Raw genomic sequence first — 18,355 nt, forward strand, 5'->3', positions numbered from 1 at the left:
CTATGGTGGACACTTTTAAAATAAAGAAAACAAAACTAAAGCTACATTCTAAATCAATTCGCTGGCCGAGTCGTACTTTGGCACGCAAGCTTATCTTATGTACTTCATTCACAACAAAATTCGACGCCAGAGTGCAAGTTGAAGTTGGATTGAAAGCTTGCAAGCTGCAAACTTCCACTTCAGCACGGAATTTTCGTTTGACAATTATGACAAATTTGACATTTAAATTTTAATAATTATTTTGTTTGTGTCGTTGTTACAAGCCATTTTCCTGTGAAAAGTAAATAAGTATTAAAAGAAAAATGAGTGAAGGACGCTATTCTTATTTTATTAGGACTTGTGGCTTTGCTGTTAAAAAAAACGGCAATTATTGTTGCAGCTCAATAATTAGCTTGACCGAAAACCAAGGGGTTTACCAAAACCCAAAAAATGGGGTGTCCGACCCATATTAATGGCGAGAAAAAGTTTTGGGTGCTTGAGACACATTTTAGAAAAAAATCATCAATAAATGACGTTTTTGTTTCCATTTTTCTAAACATAAAAACTTGGAAAACTTAATTAACAACTGTCCCGGATTTTGACTCTTCCAAAATCAAAACCAACAACTAACCTAAAAAATGTCAGGAGAACATAGACTTAAAATAAAATTATTTTAAGTCTATGCAGGAGAACGTTTAAACACGCATGCGCAAAATTCGAATTGAAATTTGTTGTGAATGGTTAATTTCGTGCCGACTTTAACGTCGAAGTGCCACTCGGCCAGCGAATTGATTTGGAATGTAGCTTAATGTATTTAAAAGTCAACAGGCTGGATAGTCCGAGTAGCTTAGGCCTTTAAATTAATTAGAAAAAAAGAAGATAACCCTGGCAGCTCAGGCCATAAAACTAACTAGAAGAATCATGTAGTAAAAGCCATCAAAAAAATAAGAAGAGTATATTTCGGCCCTCTAGTGTTCAAAAATTAAACTACTTCTTTTTGGTTCCTATATGTCATAGGAAAAGGTTTGTGTTATTTTTTAAAATATTAAAATCTAGAATCATCTTAAAAATAACAGTGTTTTAATGTTTCATTTTCGAAATATAATTATTGAAAATGCTTCGTCCCGTAACAGCAATCGAGATTTTCTTTATTTTTGTTCAAATAATCTGAAATGTTGATACTGTGTTGTTGGGTTATGTGTCAAGAAAGTGCATTTTCTTATTTTATAAAGTTTTGTATTAGTCCTTATTCATATTAAGTTTTTCATTTGCTTTTTAGAACAATGAAGACGATTGTTACAAACCAGACGGTGAAAATCCCTGAAGGGATTACCGTTCATGCAAAAAGCCGTATCATAACTGTGAAGGGACCTAGAGGAGTCTTGAAACGGTCATTCAAACATTTAGCTTTGGATATTCGAATGATCAGTCCCCGTGTTTTGAAAGTGGAGAAATGGTTTGGCAGAAAGAAGGAAATCGCCGCTGTAAGAACTGTATGCTCTCACGTAGAAAATATGTTAAAGGGAGTAACAAAAGGTTATCAGTACAAAATGAGGGCTGTATATGCTCATTTTCCCATTAACTGTGTCACCACAGAAAACAATTCAGTAATAGAAATCAGGAATTTCTTAGGAGAAAAATATATTAGAAGGTAAGATGTCTTCTTTTTACTGTGATTTAGTTTAAGATGGATGACTTTTTAGGGTAAGAATGTCCCCAGGAGTAACAGTAAAGAACTCCACTGCCCAAAAAGACGAGTTGATCATTGAAGGAAACTCTTTGGAAGATGTTTCTAAATCAGCCGCTTTAATCCAACAATCGACTACAGTTAAAGACAAGGATATTCGTAAATTTTTGGACGGCCTCTACGTTTCAGAAAAAACAACTGTAGTTCAAGATGAAGCATAAGGTTTAATAAATTTGTATATTTAAAACAAAACATCTTTAATTTGTAACCTTTAATTTTATAAATACCTACACACTTTGAAACTCAAATAAATTTGGTTTATTAAAGTTTGAATAATTTTCTCTTGCATTGAATTTATATACATGTTGCTAAGTTGCATAAAAACTACAGACATCTATTTCATATAACTTGGTGTGTTCTATTTGAAATGGAGCAAAATACAGCTTCAAGTTTTGACACACTCACAATATGTGTTTCAGTATACTTAGTTTTGAACAAAACATTATCATAAAATATTTTCCAATTAAAAGAATTAAATTGATATATTTTATAATTAATACAGTTTGTCTCCGGAGTGTCTTTACAAGTGGAAAAACTTTTTTATTGGCATTTTGAGAAAATGCTTTCTTCATAATCATTTTTGCTTGTTCTTAATCCCGTTTTTTTCCATACCATTTTAAGAAAAACATGAAAATATGGTCGACTATTACCTAAAGTAAAGTCCTTAAAAATCAAAACGCGTTTTAACTTCGTTTTCCTTGTTTGATAGATTTTTATTCATAGAATTTTAATTAACATCATCTTTTTTGTTGTTTTAAAATATTGAAGCACAAAATTAATTTAGTTCAATGCTGTGGTGATGATAGTTATTAGAAAATTGATACTTTAACGACAGCAAAGAATATGACATTAAACAAAATTAATAATAACCATTTACAAAGAATGAAATCGAATTGCTACAAAAACACCTTCTGATTTTTAGGACTTGTGAGAAGATTGAACTGAAAAACTCTAAAGACCCTGACCCTGAGCTTTTTTGAAACTGTGCTTGGTATATTCAGGGTGGTCCAAAACTATAGATATATTTTCGCCACAATTTCAAGTAAAGGCTTTTATATTTTATATATAATAACAAAAAACAATTGAATACTAAGTTAAGAACTTTTTGTAACGAAAAACAATTATTTAAGTACTTTTCTTATTTTAAAAATATAATTTGTTTTTCCCTTTTTTTTTTGGAAGTGTTGAAGTGAAAGAAATTTATTAAAAACAACAACATAATGTAATAAATACCGGAAGAAGTGTTAAAATGAAAGAGATTTATTAAAAAAGTAAAATTTATTTCAAAACAAAATAACGTAATAAATACAATAAATAATTTATAATCAAAATAAAATTTATATAGCTTCTTTCTTTATATATACAAAACATATATAAATTCAACAGTTTTTATAACTTCTAGAAATAGTCCTGAGAGTTTATTATAGTATATTAACATTGTTAAATATACCAAATAATATTGGCTTAGTATGTTTAACATAACTTAAAAAGAATGACTAAAGTATATTATTTTTATCCAGTCACAATATTAATCTTAATTATCACATTTATAAACAATTACCAAATCTCTATTAGCTTGCCTCGCATTCCTCTTTTTTAATTTCAATAACTGGATCAATCAATGAATTATTTGTGTCCTCATCTTTTTCCATCTTGATTTTCAAATTTGGAATGAAAGAATCCGCCTCGCACATTGCTTCCCGTTTAATATGTAATTTTAGTTTCCTTACATTGGGGGTTAAATCACACTCCTCTTTGAATTGAGGAAAAAACTGGGGATGCATCTCCCTCACGTGACTATACAGTAATTTGCTAATAGAAAAGGTCTCTTGGCACAGACTACAACCAAACGGCTTTTCGTGTGTATGGACCATTCTGATATGTTCCTTAGCTGTTGTACTAAAATATGAAAATAAATAAGGAATACATGATGCAAAGTGACTATTATTGTACCTATGAGCAAATCTTTTATTACAGTAGGTGCAGGGAAACGGTTTTTCGCCTGTATGTGTTCTTGTATGTCGATTTAGATTTCCCAATGTATGGAATGCCCTCATACAAGTACCACATCTAAAAATTGATATCTAATAAATTAATGCAATATGAAGGGTTAAGGAAAAATACAACAATGTTCATTTTATAACAAATAATATTTATAACGCCTAGGTATAAAAATATAGATAAATGAAACAAATTTAGATTGAAAAGTGCCCATAAGGACAATGTAAATACTATTTGGCGCTATTCTTGCAACGGTCGCGACCCAAAGCTTTTGATAATTTCAGATAGGTTCAACTTTTTCCGGAATTATGTCGCCAAATATTGTTTATTCAAATTTATTATTATTTTCTTTTAATTTTATAAATAAAATACAGTCAGTGACATATAAAAACTGTATTTTATATAAGGACATTTGACATGTATCATGTATGAAATACCGTATGATCGAATAAAAACGGCGTCAGCGATGGCTATGAAATGAAGATCGCTGACATTTTATATGTAAAATTATATGGGGATCGTCATTTCATAGCCATCGCTGACGCCGTTTTTATTCGATCATACTATGAAACATTGGAAACCGACATTATGCCGCGATCCACGATGGTTTTTGCAGTTCACAACACAGCTTTCTAGTTTTTAGTGCCACTTTTTCACAAATATCACGGGTTTGAGTAAATAAAATTTAAATTAAACTCACAAGATAGCAATAATTACTTTGAGAATGGACGCTTTAAATACATTTCGGTATTTTTTCAACGAGGGCGGTTTAAATTTTGAAAGATTTTATAATTTCTGACTTTGACAAGAGAAAATTATTTCTGTTATTGTTTGGCGGTTGTTCTTAGCAACGGCTATAGCAGCGGCTGATCGCCGTACAATATAATAATGTATCTATGGCATAAAAAGTACGAGAGCTAGCAACGTCGGAAAAACAAGTATTTTAAGACTGGCTCTTTGATATATCTTTTACTATACTCTCTAGAACAGCATGCGGCCCGTCTGGCGCAAAACGTTGCGTTCCCTACTGCGCATTGAAAGAAGATCATATATTTTTATTAGTCCTTTAAATTCTAGTATTGAATATAAATCGAACATATCTCCATAGCGCAGTGCGTAGAGTTTCCGACCACGAACCGAGGATTCAGAGTTCGAATCCGGGTCAGGGCAAGGACTTTTTTATTTTCTATGGAGACATGTTCGATTTATATTCAATACTAGAATTTATAGGAATAAATTTAAAAAAAATAGGATCTTCTTCCGATGCGCAGTAGTAAAGGCAACGGGTATCGGCAGCCAGATGGGCCGCATGCTGTTCCAGAGAGCATAGTAAAAGATATATCAAAGAGCCAGACGTCTTAAAATACTTTCTCGAAAACGTTGCTAGCTCTTAGACAAAAAGAAAAGCATTTTTACGCCTAAGCATAAAAGTACAAAAATATATTATTAAACTGACATACAGTGTCAAATTCAACGAGCGTAACCATAGTTTCTCAATACATAATTGCCTACAAGGTATGATTTTTAAATCTTTTTATATTATTCGGAACGTTTGAAATTGTTTAAAAACTTATTTGGTGGCGTTTAAAAAAATAGCATGTTCTATTCGAGGTAAAAATGACTTTTTGAGCCTCGGCTATATGTCAAGAAAGTGTAATTTTTACTCCTAATAAAATAAAGCAATATAGGTACTATTATAGTTGACACAGCTAGAGAGACACAATAGAAAGATAATATTACCGAAATGGTTTTTCTCCAGTATGTGTCATGAGATGACGTCTTAGATTTTGTACTGATGGAAATGGCCGGCTGCAAACACTACAGATAAAGGGTCTGATTCCTAAAAATTTCGATAAAGTAGACTTAAGTAAGGAAAGTCTGTCAAGCGAGAGAAGGGACGATTCTGGACAGATGACAGAAATAAACACTGTGACATCTGTCACTGTCATCTTTTCTCTCACTAGTCGGATTATAAATGACATTTTTCTCACCAGCATGGGTATCTACATGTCTCCTTAAATGATAAGAATTCGTGAAAGCCTTTTCGCAAAGATGACATTCGTAATTTCTAGGAGCGTCATGGCTTTTTTCATGTTTTACCAGGAGCATGTACGTTGGAAATTCTTTACCACACAAGTGGCATTTGTAATAGGAATTTGCTTGTAACGCGTGCGAAGCTAAATGACCTGTAGAAAACAACTTTGTAACTGTCTGAAATTATACGGTAGAATTTAATAACCTTTTAGCTGTCTTGACGTCCGGAACATTAAGGTACATTGTGGGCAACGAACACTATTTATCGTTGGAATATTCGTTGGAATAATATTATTATCCATATGAATTCTGCTATGGTGATGCAATCTGGATTTTGTTTTGAACGCAGTATGGCACACATTGCAAGGATAAGGTCTCTCCTCTATTATGACAAAATTACAATTATTTTTTATTAAAATTAAAAATATTAATAGTTTTCACTTTACTGTACAGGGTGGTCGAAATTGGTATGTTTTAACAGAGAAAACCTATTTCCTGACTAGATAGAGCAAAACCGACATAGACGTCATGGGCTCGATTTCTGAAACACATTTAATGGCGTAAACCGCCTGTTGACATTTTCACTGCCAACTGAGATACAGGGTCTTTTTGAATTTTTTACCATTTGGAAAATTGCCCATAACTTTTGTATTTCACGATATAATAAAATTATGTTGTTAAAATGTTCTTTAGGCACTTTTTTAAGCAACATCCAGTGGCGTAGTCAGTTTTTTTTCTATACTTTCTCTATTTGTCAGAAATAATAAAAAATATAATTTTTTAAATGGAAATCATAGCTGGCTATGAACTTAAAAAAATGCTGGCGTTTAACCCTTTCCAACTATATAAAGTTACGTGTATTTATTTCTAAGAATGAGAGAAATTTTTTTTTTATCTTTGTACCGAAGCAGGCCTGATTTTGTGTTGACCTAGTTGCCTAATTATTTTTTATCACAATTTAATATTCTTTATTATTATTTATCTGCACAATTAAAGACTTTTGAAAAGGTAAATGAATATTCTATATTAGTATTACCATTTACAATTAAAACACCAGGGTTACAACTGCACTATTAAATGGAAAATTTAGAGAGAATTGGATTAGAACATGGGGTCCCATGTCTTGAACTACGAGGTCCTGTGATTTAACTTTTTTCGAATTTTTTATGGGGGAAATTAAAACACCCTATATAAGGAAAGAGCCATTGGGATGAGAGAAAAATTACAGAAGGCTACTAGGCAACCTTTTGGACCTGTTACACGAGTTAGAATAAATCGTTGTAACTCTGTGCGCAAAAGATGTTTATTGTGTATTCAACAAGGAGGTGCTAAGTTTGAACATCTGATGATTTTTTTTTAGAAAACTATATTAGTCACTGAAAAAATAGTGTTTTTTAGTTTTGTTCTTTGTTTATTGTATCAATTTCAATTGTAATTACTAATACTAATATAGAATGTTAATTTACCTTTTCAAAAGTCTTTAATTATGCAGATAAATAATAATATAGAATATTAAATTGTGATAAAAAATAATTAGGAAAATACGTCAACACAAAATCAAGGCCCGCTTCGATATAAAGATAAAAAACCCCTAATATTTCTCTCATTCATAGAAATAGATACCCATAACTTTATATCGTTGGAAAGGGTTAAAAGCCAGTATTTTTTAAGTTCATAGCCAAATACGATTTCCATTTAAAAAATTATATTTTTCATTATTTCTGATAAAAAGAGCAAGCAGAGAAAAAAGTTGACCACGCCACTGGATTGTGCTTAAAAAAGTGCCTTAAGAACGTTTTCACAGAATTTTATTATTCCGCGAAATAAAAATGTTATGGACAATTTTCTAAATGGCAAAAAATTCAAAAAGACCCCCTATCTCAGTTGGCAGTGAAAATATCAACAGGCGGTTTACACCATTAAACGTGTCTCAGAAATTGAGCCCATGACATCTATGTCGGTTTTGCTCTATCTAGTCGGGAAATAGGTTTTCACTATTAAAACAGACGAATTTCGACCACCCTGTACCTTTTTTGAAAGTTAATAAAGATTGTCCAGAGATAGTGAGAATGAGAACTTACTACCAGTAAATACATTTCATAATACTACTTAAGAAGAACGATATTAAGCAATTTTACAAAGAAATACCTGTGTGAGTTAGGAGATGATCTTCTAAGTGGGCAAACTGAGTAAATTTTTTTCCACACACCAAACATTCAAAACGTTTCTCTCCTACAAAATATTGTAATAATATTTTATATTAATCACTATAATAAAAAATATTTTATCATAGAATTGTTTGTTTTAATGAAGAAAATCAGTGTAAAAGTGTTTTATACCTGTATGTATTCTCATATGTTTATTTAAATTTCCATTTACTGTAAACTTTTTTTCGCATATATGACATTCATATGGTTTCTCTCCTGTATGCTTTCTTACATGAACTTTTAGCTGGGTATTGTCTCGAAAAACTTTATTGCAGTTGCAACATGCGAATCTATAAAATACTATTAACTAAAAGAATATCTACAAATATTTCATTGATTTAATTACTTTTTCTCACTAAGTCTCCTACAACTGTAGTGTAGATTCAATTCATCTTCATCTGAAAATGTCTTCTGACAGACATTGCATTTTGCATCTTCTCCACTTGACGACATGTTTTCGTCCTCCTCATCAGAATCTTCAAATTCTTGTTTAAATTCATCCTGTTGAAGATTTATATTAACAAATACAGTTTAGTAATATAGGAAAAAAGTCACCTTAAGTTTATTGTAGTTTTGTTGTTTTATATAGAAAGAATTTTTAAAAAACTCTTTTACAAATTCATCGTTACTAGTATAGTGCTCACTATTATAGTTCTTTGGTTTTGATAGATCCATTTGGTTTCCAGTTTCATTTGCTGCGCACAAAATACTGTTATTACAAAGGAACATATTGCAAAAGTTACTTAAGTACCTTCAAAATGTGAACCCTGTAGAACGATAGATTGTGGCGTATCTTGCTCTAAATTTTCTATATATTCTGTTTTTTCTGTTTTAACTAATGGTGGATTACATTTCAGTAAATTGGAATTATTGTAAATTTTTATTGTGCGATTCGTTTCGATCTGTATTCCAGCCATCTCTTCTATTACTATAGAATAAGAAATTCTAATAAAACCACTTTAAAAAAAATACAATGACATTTAAATAATTTAATTGATTTGACAAATTGGACAATCTCGACAAGTTAACCTTACTTTTTTATATTTCTTTAAAAATGTCCATAAAAAATGTTTAGACAGGTGTATATCTGGTTGCCAGCCAGTGTAGCCAAAAAAATGATTTTTTTTAAATTACAGCTTATGTAATAATCAGAAAGTTATATATTATATTTGCTGGAAAATTAAGAACACAGATTAAGAATATGCTCTAGACTTCGGTGGCAGATATTTTCCAATTTTTTTACTCTTATGTATTTTTTTAGAAAATCCGTTTCATTATTTGTAATATTTTATATTTTCAACTGTTTGTTTATAATTTGTAATGACTTATTTAACTGTTTTAACAAATTCAACTTAACAAATACAGAAGACGGTCCCAAGTCCCAACCCGTCCCAACACTGACTATACCTAGATTATAGCTAACTTGTACCTAGGTATATAGATTCACAGCATTGATTCACAGTATAGACTGTCCAATTCAGTTAGTTATTATATGTCCAACTTCTAATTTATTATTTTATGTGTCCAATATCCTCAACAGTCCAACGAGAACGAGAAAATCCCCGACAGTATATAGCGTCTATCATTTTAACTGTTTATGACTAAACTGTTAAATTAAAATTTATTACTTAACTTACAAGTGAAGTTTAGTTTTCTTATATCCAAATTTCAAATGTTTTCGGCGAAATACAAATATATAGCGGCAGGAAATTTTAAGAAGTTAAAAAAGTCTTAACGTTTACGCGAATAATCATATCGATAAAATTAATAAGAAATTTATGACGCCAGTTTTTCGTTCTTTCCGAAATGCGAATAAATGAAATATGAAATAGGCTTAAATTTATTTTCATTGTCATTTTTGGATATCATCAATCGAAACCTTCCCCGATTCGTTGGACATAGGACATATGTATAGATACTTTTACAATACCGTATGTTAGAAAAAAAAACGGCGGCCCGTTGGCTAGGAAATGACGATCTATGACATTTCCCATATAAATTTACATATAAAATGACAGCAATCTTCATTTCATTGCCATCGCTGACGCCGTTTTTTTTGGATCATACGGTATATGAAGTTAGTACCGTATGATCGAAAAATAAACGGAGTCTATTTTGGTTTTTGCTTGGAAACGACGATCGATGATATTCTCCATATTATTTTGATATCTCCCAATATATCTCCAATAAAATGACATCGATCTTTATTTCGTAGCCATATCGCTGACGCCGTTTTTTTTTTCGATCATACAATTTAGTCAGGTTTAGGTATGTTCTTTAAGTAAATTGTCTATTATAATGTACCGTATGATCGAATAAAAACGGCGTCAACGATGGCTATGAAATGAAGATCGCTGTCATTTTATATGTAAAATTATATGGGAAATGTCATCGATCGTCATTTCCAAGCCAACTGGACGCCGTTTTTTTTCGATCATACGGTAGTAAATTACCCACTATAGAATTATTTCAACTTGTTTAACAAGTCAATTTCTTATGAAATGGTTTCTAATTCGGTGCAAGTGCACTCAAATTTTAAGTGAATAACTGAGATGTGTGGATAACGTAAAAAAACTTTACATGTGTCACATTAATATGAATCAATAGGTATAACATTAAACTTTACTTGTTATATCTATAGACATTACACTTGACCTACACGCTTCGCAGAACTATTTCATAAAAGATAAACTAGCTTTGTACTTATTTTCTGCGTCAATTTACAATTTTCTTTGTCCTTTATTTAAAAATCGTTCAAAGTATAATTTTCATCTAATGAAATGACTCTGATAACTGTAATAAAAAAATTGCCGACCTTTACCAAGAGTACTGCGATATTGTTATTGTTACGTAGACCCATGACAAGAAAACCGCGGATGTTTTTTCCAGTACATGTGTACTCAGCTCTCAACTCTTCCCTATTCGATAGATCTGTTTCGACGTTGCCGCTGTGACTAGAAATTAATTCTTATTTATTTCCTTGGATCAGCTGGTGAGCTGATTAATAAATGTTAGAACGAAAAATAGAAATCTATAAATAAAACAAATTTTTGCAAACTTTAGAAAGATAAAATCAACTTTACAGTTTCATATTAATTCAATAATTTAATTTCCTAAAAGGTTATATTTATAGAGGAATTCTGGCAACCGCAATTTCCCTCTTTCCCTACATTCTTCGTCACAATGACCGTCCTTAAAGCTATGCGGATTGTTGCCAGATTTAATTTTTTATTTCATGGTGTAATGGATTAATTTATTATTTCATGGGTATAAGTGGAAGTTAAAAAGGGTGGAATGGATATTATAGTTATTTATGTATTTTTCAGTGGCGGCTCGTGACTCGTGTGACTGGGTAGACGACAAAATTTTAGTTGCGTCTATTTGCCCCCCCCCCCCCTCCTAAATTTACATAATACCCTAACCCAGTTCGTAAATATATGTTATCTCTGGGTTAAAAACATAACTCAAGAATATTTAGGATAAAACTAAAGCAAAAGTGACAGCATTCAACGTAATGACATAATGATTGACATAATGTACAAGTATATGTTTGTTTATCTATTATTATGGAGTTACTATGGAGTACATCATAGAATTTTATTTTATTTATTTACGCAAACTTAAAAAATTGGTAGTATTGAGAAAAAGAATAATTATGTTTTATATATTAAATGGATGCGCCGGTCTCTCGATAAAGAAAATTTATTTAATATTTTATCAGTAAAATCATCAGATTGTTGAAGAGCTGTGAAAAGATCTTTTTAGATTGAAAGTAAGGCAAGTGGCGATAAACGCTTATTTTTCATGGAATCTCTACTATAAATTTTAATGCATTTCAAATATGAAAAATGTCTCTCAACCCAAGTACTTGTAAATGGTGTAGTAACAATAAAAACCAACAATTTGAAAGCCTTTGGAAATATATTTCCAGGATTATTCTCCTTAAATTATTTTATTATCGAAATTATCATATCTATTATTAATACCTGATGCAATTTATTCATTAATTTTTGTTAGTCAATAAAATTTTATGTTTGTTAAATCAATATTAAATGCGTTGGAAATGTATCAATATAACAAGTTTGTTAAATCAGATATTAAATGCGTTGGAAATTTTTATAGGATTCTTTAAATTTCGGAGATTTATTAGGATAAATAAAAATAATTGAGACATATGAGTAAATATCTCCAAATTTTATTTCTAATGTATAACAATGTTATCTAATATTTCATAAAATAGGTAACATTTATTAACATATGGAATTAATTAGCACACTGAGACGTTTCTGTTGTATAACATTTGTTGTATCGTCTTCTTGCACCGAATAACGCGCTCTTTTATTTCGGATTCTTTTATTTCTGTGGCGTGTTCTGAAATACAACCGGTTATATCATTTTAAATAACGTTTCCAATTTGTTTTAAACGTTTTTTGAATTTTCATATAACAGTTTTAAATGCTATGAATAATGTATAATGAATCATATGAAATATCCCCTTAACGAAATGTGATATATCCCCTTATAAAATATCGGGTATATCCACTTAACTTCTAAGCCTACCGAGCCTCCACGACTTCGTGCGAACGCGACCGGCGATTTCGCCTAAGCCCCGCCTTAATACGATACAACTCCGACTTACGTCGCGTCGCTACCGCACGATGAGTTAGTCAGAGACAGAAGACTACCGTACGTCGTGCATCGACTCTGATAGTAGGCGGTAGGCGATGTAGAAATCGCCGAAGTATGGTGTTTGTTCCAACGGTCAAAATTATTTTATTAGTTTTCTAACGCAGCGGACGCCAGTGGTAGTGAATATATTAATATACAAGACCACAAATATTAAGTTAGTTCGGGACCTAACCAATGTCTAAGAGATGGCGCCTTTCTCAATTCAGAACTACATTGTTCAGAACGTCATCGGTTTTTGTAGAACCATCTGTTTTAAAAAAACTAAAGTGTTCTCGAATAGTTGCATTTAGATATTTTAAATAGTTTTTTCTTTGTTCTTTGTATTTTTTTGCTTCCGACGACGGAAAGATACGTATTAGTTTCCGAAACGTTAAGCATTTTTTTGTCTATCTTCTACATATATAAAATGCTAATGTTTATCTGTGTCGTCTCTACTGAAGTAACGACTTGCTCTAGAAAGTTGCTTTTTTTACTAAAAGATATCTAATTGGCTCTGCTAAAAACTGTTGTCGCCGAATATTTTGTTTTTCATTTAAAAATTAAATTATTTAAAAAAAAAAGATTATTTTTTCCTGATGTCGTGGCGGATGCGCCAGGCTTCAACTAGTTGGCAAATTTGTTTATTGGTAAACCACCGCTGACAATTATGACAATTACTCTCCGTTGGATTAATGCAGCATCAGTGTTAAGCACATAAAATAACTATTTTGTTTTGTAGATTTTCTTACAGTGGTAAATTTTTTGGAGAGATGAATCCACCACAGAGGTATAGACATTTTCTACCTTGACAATATTATGTTTTATTTAATGTCTCACTTAAATTATCAAAAAATATTGATATAATAAGTTTTTGTACAAACCTAATGTTACTACAAAATAATCCTTGTTCTAACTGCAAAAAATGTCGATTCGGCAACGCCGCCAACATATACCTTACGTCGTTCAACTCCGCTCGACGGACCGTCTGATTTCTGCTAATGCTGCTAAAAACAAAGAATTCATCGACAGGAACGGCAGAAAGGGATCCGCAGTCGTTGTGATTGTGACTCATTCGTGCAGGACGTAATTCTCAGCGGTCGTGTGGTGTTCGTTCAGTGTTTTGTGCCAACGCCATGCCAATCCTGCTAGACGTTATACCAGTCTATTGTTCCTGGTAAGATTGTAAATTTGACGTTAAGGGGGATGCTAGGGAAATTTCAAGTTACGTTCTAAACGATGGGATTATTTTTTACATTTTGCATACTTAAATCCTGCTAAATCTTTACTGACATTATATTCTTCTGTCTCTGGTTGAACTGATTTAAAAAGAATCTTCTGTCTGTTTATTCAATTAAACAAAACCAATTTCTTTGGTGTTCTATTTTCGGGTAAATTTTATGTAAATATTTAAATTTATGAGCATGCTAACGATAGAATTAAGGAGAGTAGAAATAAATAAATATAGGTACCTAGGTACGTGAAAGAAAATTATAAACAGCTTGTAATTTTATAATTTTGAGAGTGATTTATAGGAACTTGTCGCAGATATATTAAAAATAAAACTAGGTAGGTATAAAAGTGATACCTAGGTTTAGATCTAATTCAAATATAAATACCGCAACATAAAAAAGATCACTGATTCATACATTACACTACAATACAATTTTACTAGAGAGAGATTATTGTTTATTTTCAAAACAATTAGAACGTAAATGTTTTGATAACAATTTTATTGGCCCATATTTATAAATAAAATAAAAAAAGTAATATTTGTATGTAAGTTCGTAGAGGGAAAACATATGGGTACCTATGCGATCTTTTTTTAATTAAGTGGATAACAATAAATAATAAATATAATTTTTAGTTGTACCTAATAACATTCAATCAACATACCTACACCGTCAGTCAATGCACTCAATGTAGTAATAAATAAAAAATATAACCGATAATACCTATAACATTAAAATAAAAATTACAATAAACTATATTTCTTAAATAGTATGATTCTATGTAAATAACGTTATTGTAATAGCTATTACTTGGTTAATATTTTCATTGTTTTAATTGCTTATTGAGAACATTTAATAATGATCTCATCATTCAATCATTATATACAAGGATTATAGGTATATGTACCTGCTACTTGTATAGTTTATTAAAATTTAATGAAATTAATTTTCAAACTGCGTTTATTTTAATAATAATATAATAAGGTAAATATAACTATATAAGTTGTAAGATCTCGTAATGATATAATAAAAATACAACAACCTGTAACAATAAAAGAATAATGAATATTTCATATTGTTCCAGATTTCGTAAGGTATTTAATTCCCATCATATTTTATGTCATATACAGGGTTGTTCACCACATACGACACGGAGTATTGTAGCTAAACGATTAGATTTTTACAAATTGGGTTCGTTGAAGGACTATTAGAGCTACAATTTAAACACCCTGTATATTTTACGCGAATCAGATGCACAATTTAATTGTCTATCAAATTCTATTATACTATTTTTTACCTATCTCTACAAATTTTCGTAGAAAATGCATTTTCTTATAATTTAGACCTCATTTATCACTATACCCATGGAATATTGACTTTTTAGATTTTTTTAGAGCAACATATGTAGAAAATGTACTGGTGGCAAAAATAATAATATTGCAAGCCCATTTGTTTACAAAAAGAAAACTGTTTAAATCTTTGTAAAAGAGTATACCATTTATTCCTATCTAATTATTAAAATACGACCATTATTTCCGCCCAAAAATTAGTTAATTACATACTTAATTGTTTTAGTTAATAAATTATTCTAAGTAAATGTGGATGTGACTCAGAAATCAATACCTTATAAGTTATGAAAATTAACGTCTCTGTTGTTATAAATAAGCATTCCTCAAAAAATGAAATAATATTTATAAGGTGTTACTTTTTACCACACTCTAATACACATACAAAATTCAGTTTTTTAGTATTTGGGGCAATTATTATTATTAATCAATGCAGTCAATTAATGTAGTTTGAATACTGAAATCATATAAATTGGTTCTCTTTAAAATTACGTATTTAAACTGCTGTTTATCTTTTAATGAAATCGAACTATATCGACAATATTTGTATCTGTATTCTTTGTAAATTTGTTACATCATTAAAAAAAATTAAAATGTCAATATTCCATGGGTATAGTGATAAATGTATAATGTATGTATGTATAGTGATAAATGTATGTATGTATATTAATAAAGTGCTAAATTATATGAAAATGCATTTTCTTCGAAAACTTGAAGAGATAAAAAAAAAAGATAAAAAAAAAATTACTTAAAGATGGTATAATACAATTTGATAGACAATTAAATTGTGCATCTGATTCTCGTAAAACATACAGGGTGTTTCATTTAAAATAAACAAGTTATTGCCGTTTAAAGCTAGTAATTATTTAAAATAAATTTTTAGACGCTTTGTATAAGATAGTATTTTGCTTATTATTGCAACAGAATATCTGATCAATAAATAAACTTCAGTAAATATTTAGTTTTACAAACTTCGATACCGTTGGAGAAATGAAGCCGTAAAATTTTTCTAAAGAATTTTTTTTCTTAGAATCTAAAAATAAAATAATATACAGGTTGTTCCATTAAAAAAAATAGAACTATAACATTTTTTAATTATTTGGGACAATCCAATTGATTCTTGGTCTAAATCTATTGGTATACCAAATTTCATTTAAATCGGACGATTTTTTCGCCATTGATGATGGGGTTTCATAGTGCACGAAACGTCGTCAAATTATCATGAAACCCCATTTACATTCCGAGTTTCAGCCCCCTAGCTCAGATAGGGCCCGTGTTACGACGCTCAAAAGACCCATCTCAACTTCCTCATTGACTTAGTACTACTTTTTCGAACGTTACCACTTTTCGTGACGCGTGTCGTGGCGCTAACTCGTGTGTAACGGCCTTGAATTCTCCACTCCCAGCGCGCTTAAAGAAGTTTCACTTCAAAAACAGATACACGTCCATTTAAAACTGAAGATTTCACAAAATGCGATCTTCTTTTTTTGCCATTTACTTCTTGTTTTGTGGTTTTATAGTCTTGAGTTCGTGGTTCATTATACGTTTAGCAATAAAGACCACTTAAAACAGTTTATAGCTGGTCTTAGGTTATTGTCCTACACCAACAAAAAATAGTTTTTGCTGCTTGATGAATCAGATGAAAGTGATTTTATAAAAATTTGACCTTGTAGTGCGTTCAACTTTAGGACAATAAAAATTATTACCTTGCATTTGTTTAAATAATAACAATGAAAATACATATAAGTATAAATAACAGGTATTATAAAAAGATTAATGATTTTTTTTAAACAACAGTTATTTTGTCAACGGGACCCATTATTATTAACAGTTATATTTGTTTAATAAGAATACTGTGTGTGCGTCAAAAAGTCAAAAATTATTACAGAATATTTAATTTAACGGGTTTTTAGAAAAAAAAAACAATTTGAAAATATAACAGGTGGTAAAATCTACATATACATATGCTAATGTTTATCTGTGTCGTCTCTACTGATGTAACGACTAGCTCTAGAAAGTTGCTTTTTTTTACTAAAAGATGGCTAATTGGCTCTTATAAAAACTGTCGCCGTTTTTGTTTTTCATTTAATTAAAAAAAAATAAAAAGTATTGTTTTTCCTGATGTGGCGGATGCGTCAGACTTCAACTAGTTATTAAAAAAGAAATAAAACTTTTATTAATTCTACCAGGTGCGTCTCAAAAGTTGCTCACACCTATAAATTTTTCATTTTTTTCAGATAAAAAAACGAGATTTGGTATGTTCGTATATGACATAAATTAGGATTGGTTGACGTATTCAGTTGTTTTCGGTCACTTCCTGTTTCGCCGGAAATGACTACAACTTTTGGTTTTTAAATGGCACCCTCGGTATTTTTTTACTTTATTCAATAGAAAATGACACTCTGAATAGAGTGACATATGATACAGGGTGGGCCACTGAAAACTTACAATGGCTATAATTTTTAAACCAAAAAAGATATCAAAAAAATTAAAAATACCGTTTCTATAATATCTACTACAATATATAATAAAGGGGGAATACATATGACGTGTTTTTTGAACCACCCCGACCTACCCCTAAGGCGGCACCACTACTCACTTGAAAATCTTAAATGGCAACACCCCACTTGTGGCGCCTTTTTGGAAAGCCCATGAAAAATGCTAAACGATGATCATAAAGTTTTTAGGGTGAAATTGAAAAACTACCCCTTACACGAAAAATTAGGTGGACATTAATGAGAAAAGTGATTTTTTCAGCATAAGTTCCAAATTGGGACCCAGCTAAATGAGGTTTTTTTCAAACTACCCCGACCCACCCCTAGGTGTCACCCCCTCACTTCTAACCTCAAGATAGCGGTACCCCACTTGTGACACCTTTTTGGAAAGACACCATAAAAAAGAACGAAAAAAATAGAGCCTAAAAATAAAACAAAAATGTCAAAACGTGTCAAAATCAATAGAATGAATTATTTTTGTATCCATGAACCATTGCGAGAAAAAAAGCTGGCACAAAGAAATTTACTATAACTCTTAATGAAGACCTCATACACTTTCAGCAAGATGGAGCCCCTTCGCATTATTCTATTGTCACAAGGCGTTGGTTGGATAAATATTATCCAAGGCAATGGATTGGCAGAAGGGGTC

At 30.8% G+C, this 18,355-nt stretch overlaps 3 protein-coding genes across 3 annotated transcripts in view; 2 read left to right on the forward strand and 1 right to left on the reverse strand.

Annotated features, from left to right (window-relative positions):
* Positions 1-974: 974 nt before the first annotated feature.
* Positions 975-1,992, forward strand: LOC115874686 (60S ribosomal protein L9). Its single transcript, XM_030889916.1, has 3 exons — positions 975-1,002; positions 1,259-1,630; positions 1,683-1,992. The coding sequence occupies exons 2-3, from the start codon at positions 1,263-1,265 to the stop codon at positions 1,885-1,887; spliced, it is 573 nt and encodes a 190-aa protein (XP_030745776.1). The 5' UTR covers positions 975-1,002; positions 1,259-1,262; the 3' UTR covers positions 1,888-1,992.
* A 1,063-nt stretch (positions 1,993-3,055) lies between these two features.
* On the reverse strand, positions 3,056-8,993 carry LOC115874688 (gastrula zinc finger protein XlCGF26.1-like). The gene is made up of 10 exons (XM_030889917.1): positions 8,720-8,993; positions 8,524-8,663; positions 8,315-8,469; positions 8,101-8,258; positions 7,910-7,993; positions 5,967-6,143; positions 5,719-5,913; positions 5,468-5,567; positions 3,680-3,796; positions 3,056-3,625 (listed from the first exon to the last, which is right to left on the reverse strand). The coding sequence occupies exons 1-10, from the start codon at positions 8,883-8,885 to the stop codon at positions 3,298-3,300; spliced, it is 1,620 nt and encodes a 539-aa protein (XP_030745777.1). The 5' UTR covers positions 8,886-8,993; the 3' UTR covers positions 3,056-3,297.
* Positions 8,994-13,612: 4,619 nt separating this feature from the next.
* Positions 13,613-18,355, forward strand: part of LOC115874689 (ATP-binding cassette sub-family G member 4) — a 101,902-nt gene continuing 97,159 nt past the window's right edge. The window contains exon 1 of the mRNA XM_030889918.1: positions 13,613-13,810. The gene's annotated coding sequence lies outside the window, so the exon portion shown is untranslated. The remainder of the gene's footprint in view (positions 13,811-18,355) is intronic.

This window comes from Sitophilus oryzae, unplaced genomic scaffold, assembly GCF_002938485.1.
Source record: "Sitophilus oryzae breed Bouriz unplaced genomic scaffold, Soryzae_2.0 scaffold_1297_pilon_pilon, whole genome shotgun sequence".
Taxonomy (NCBI): domain Eukaryota; kingdom Metazoa; phylum Arthropoda; class Insecta; order Coleoptera; family Curculionidae; genus Sitophilus; species Sitophilus oryzae.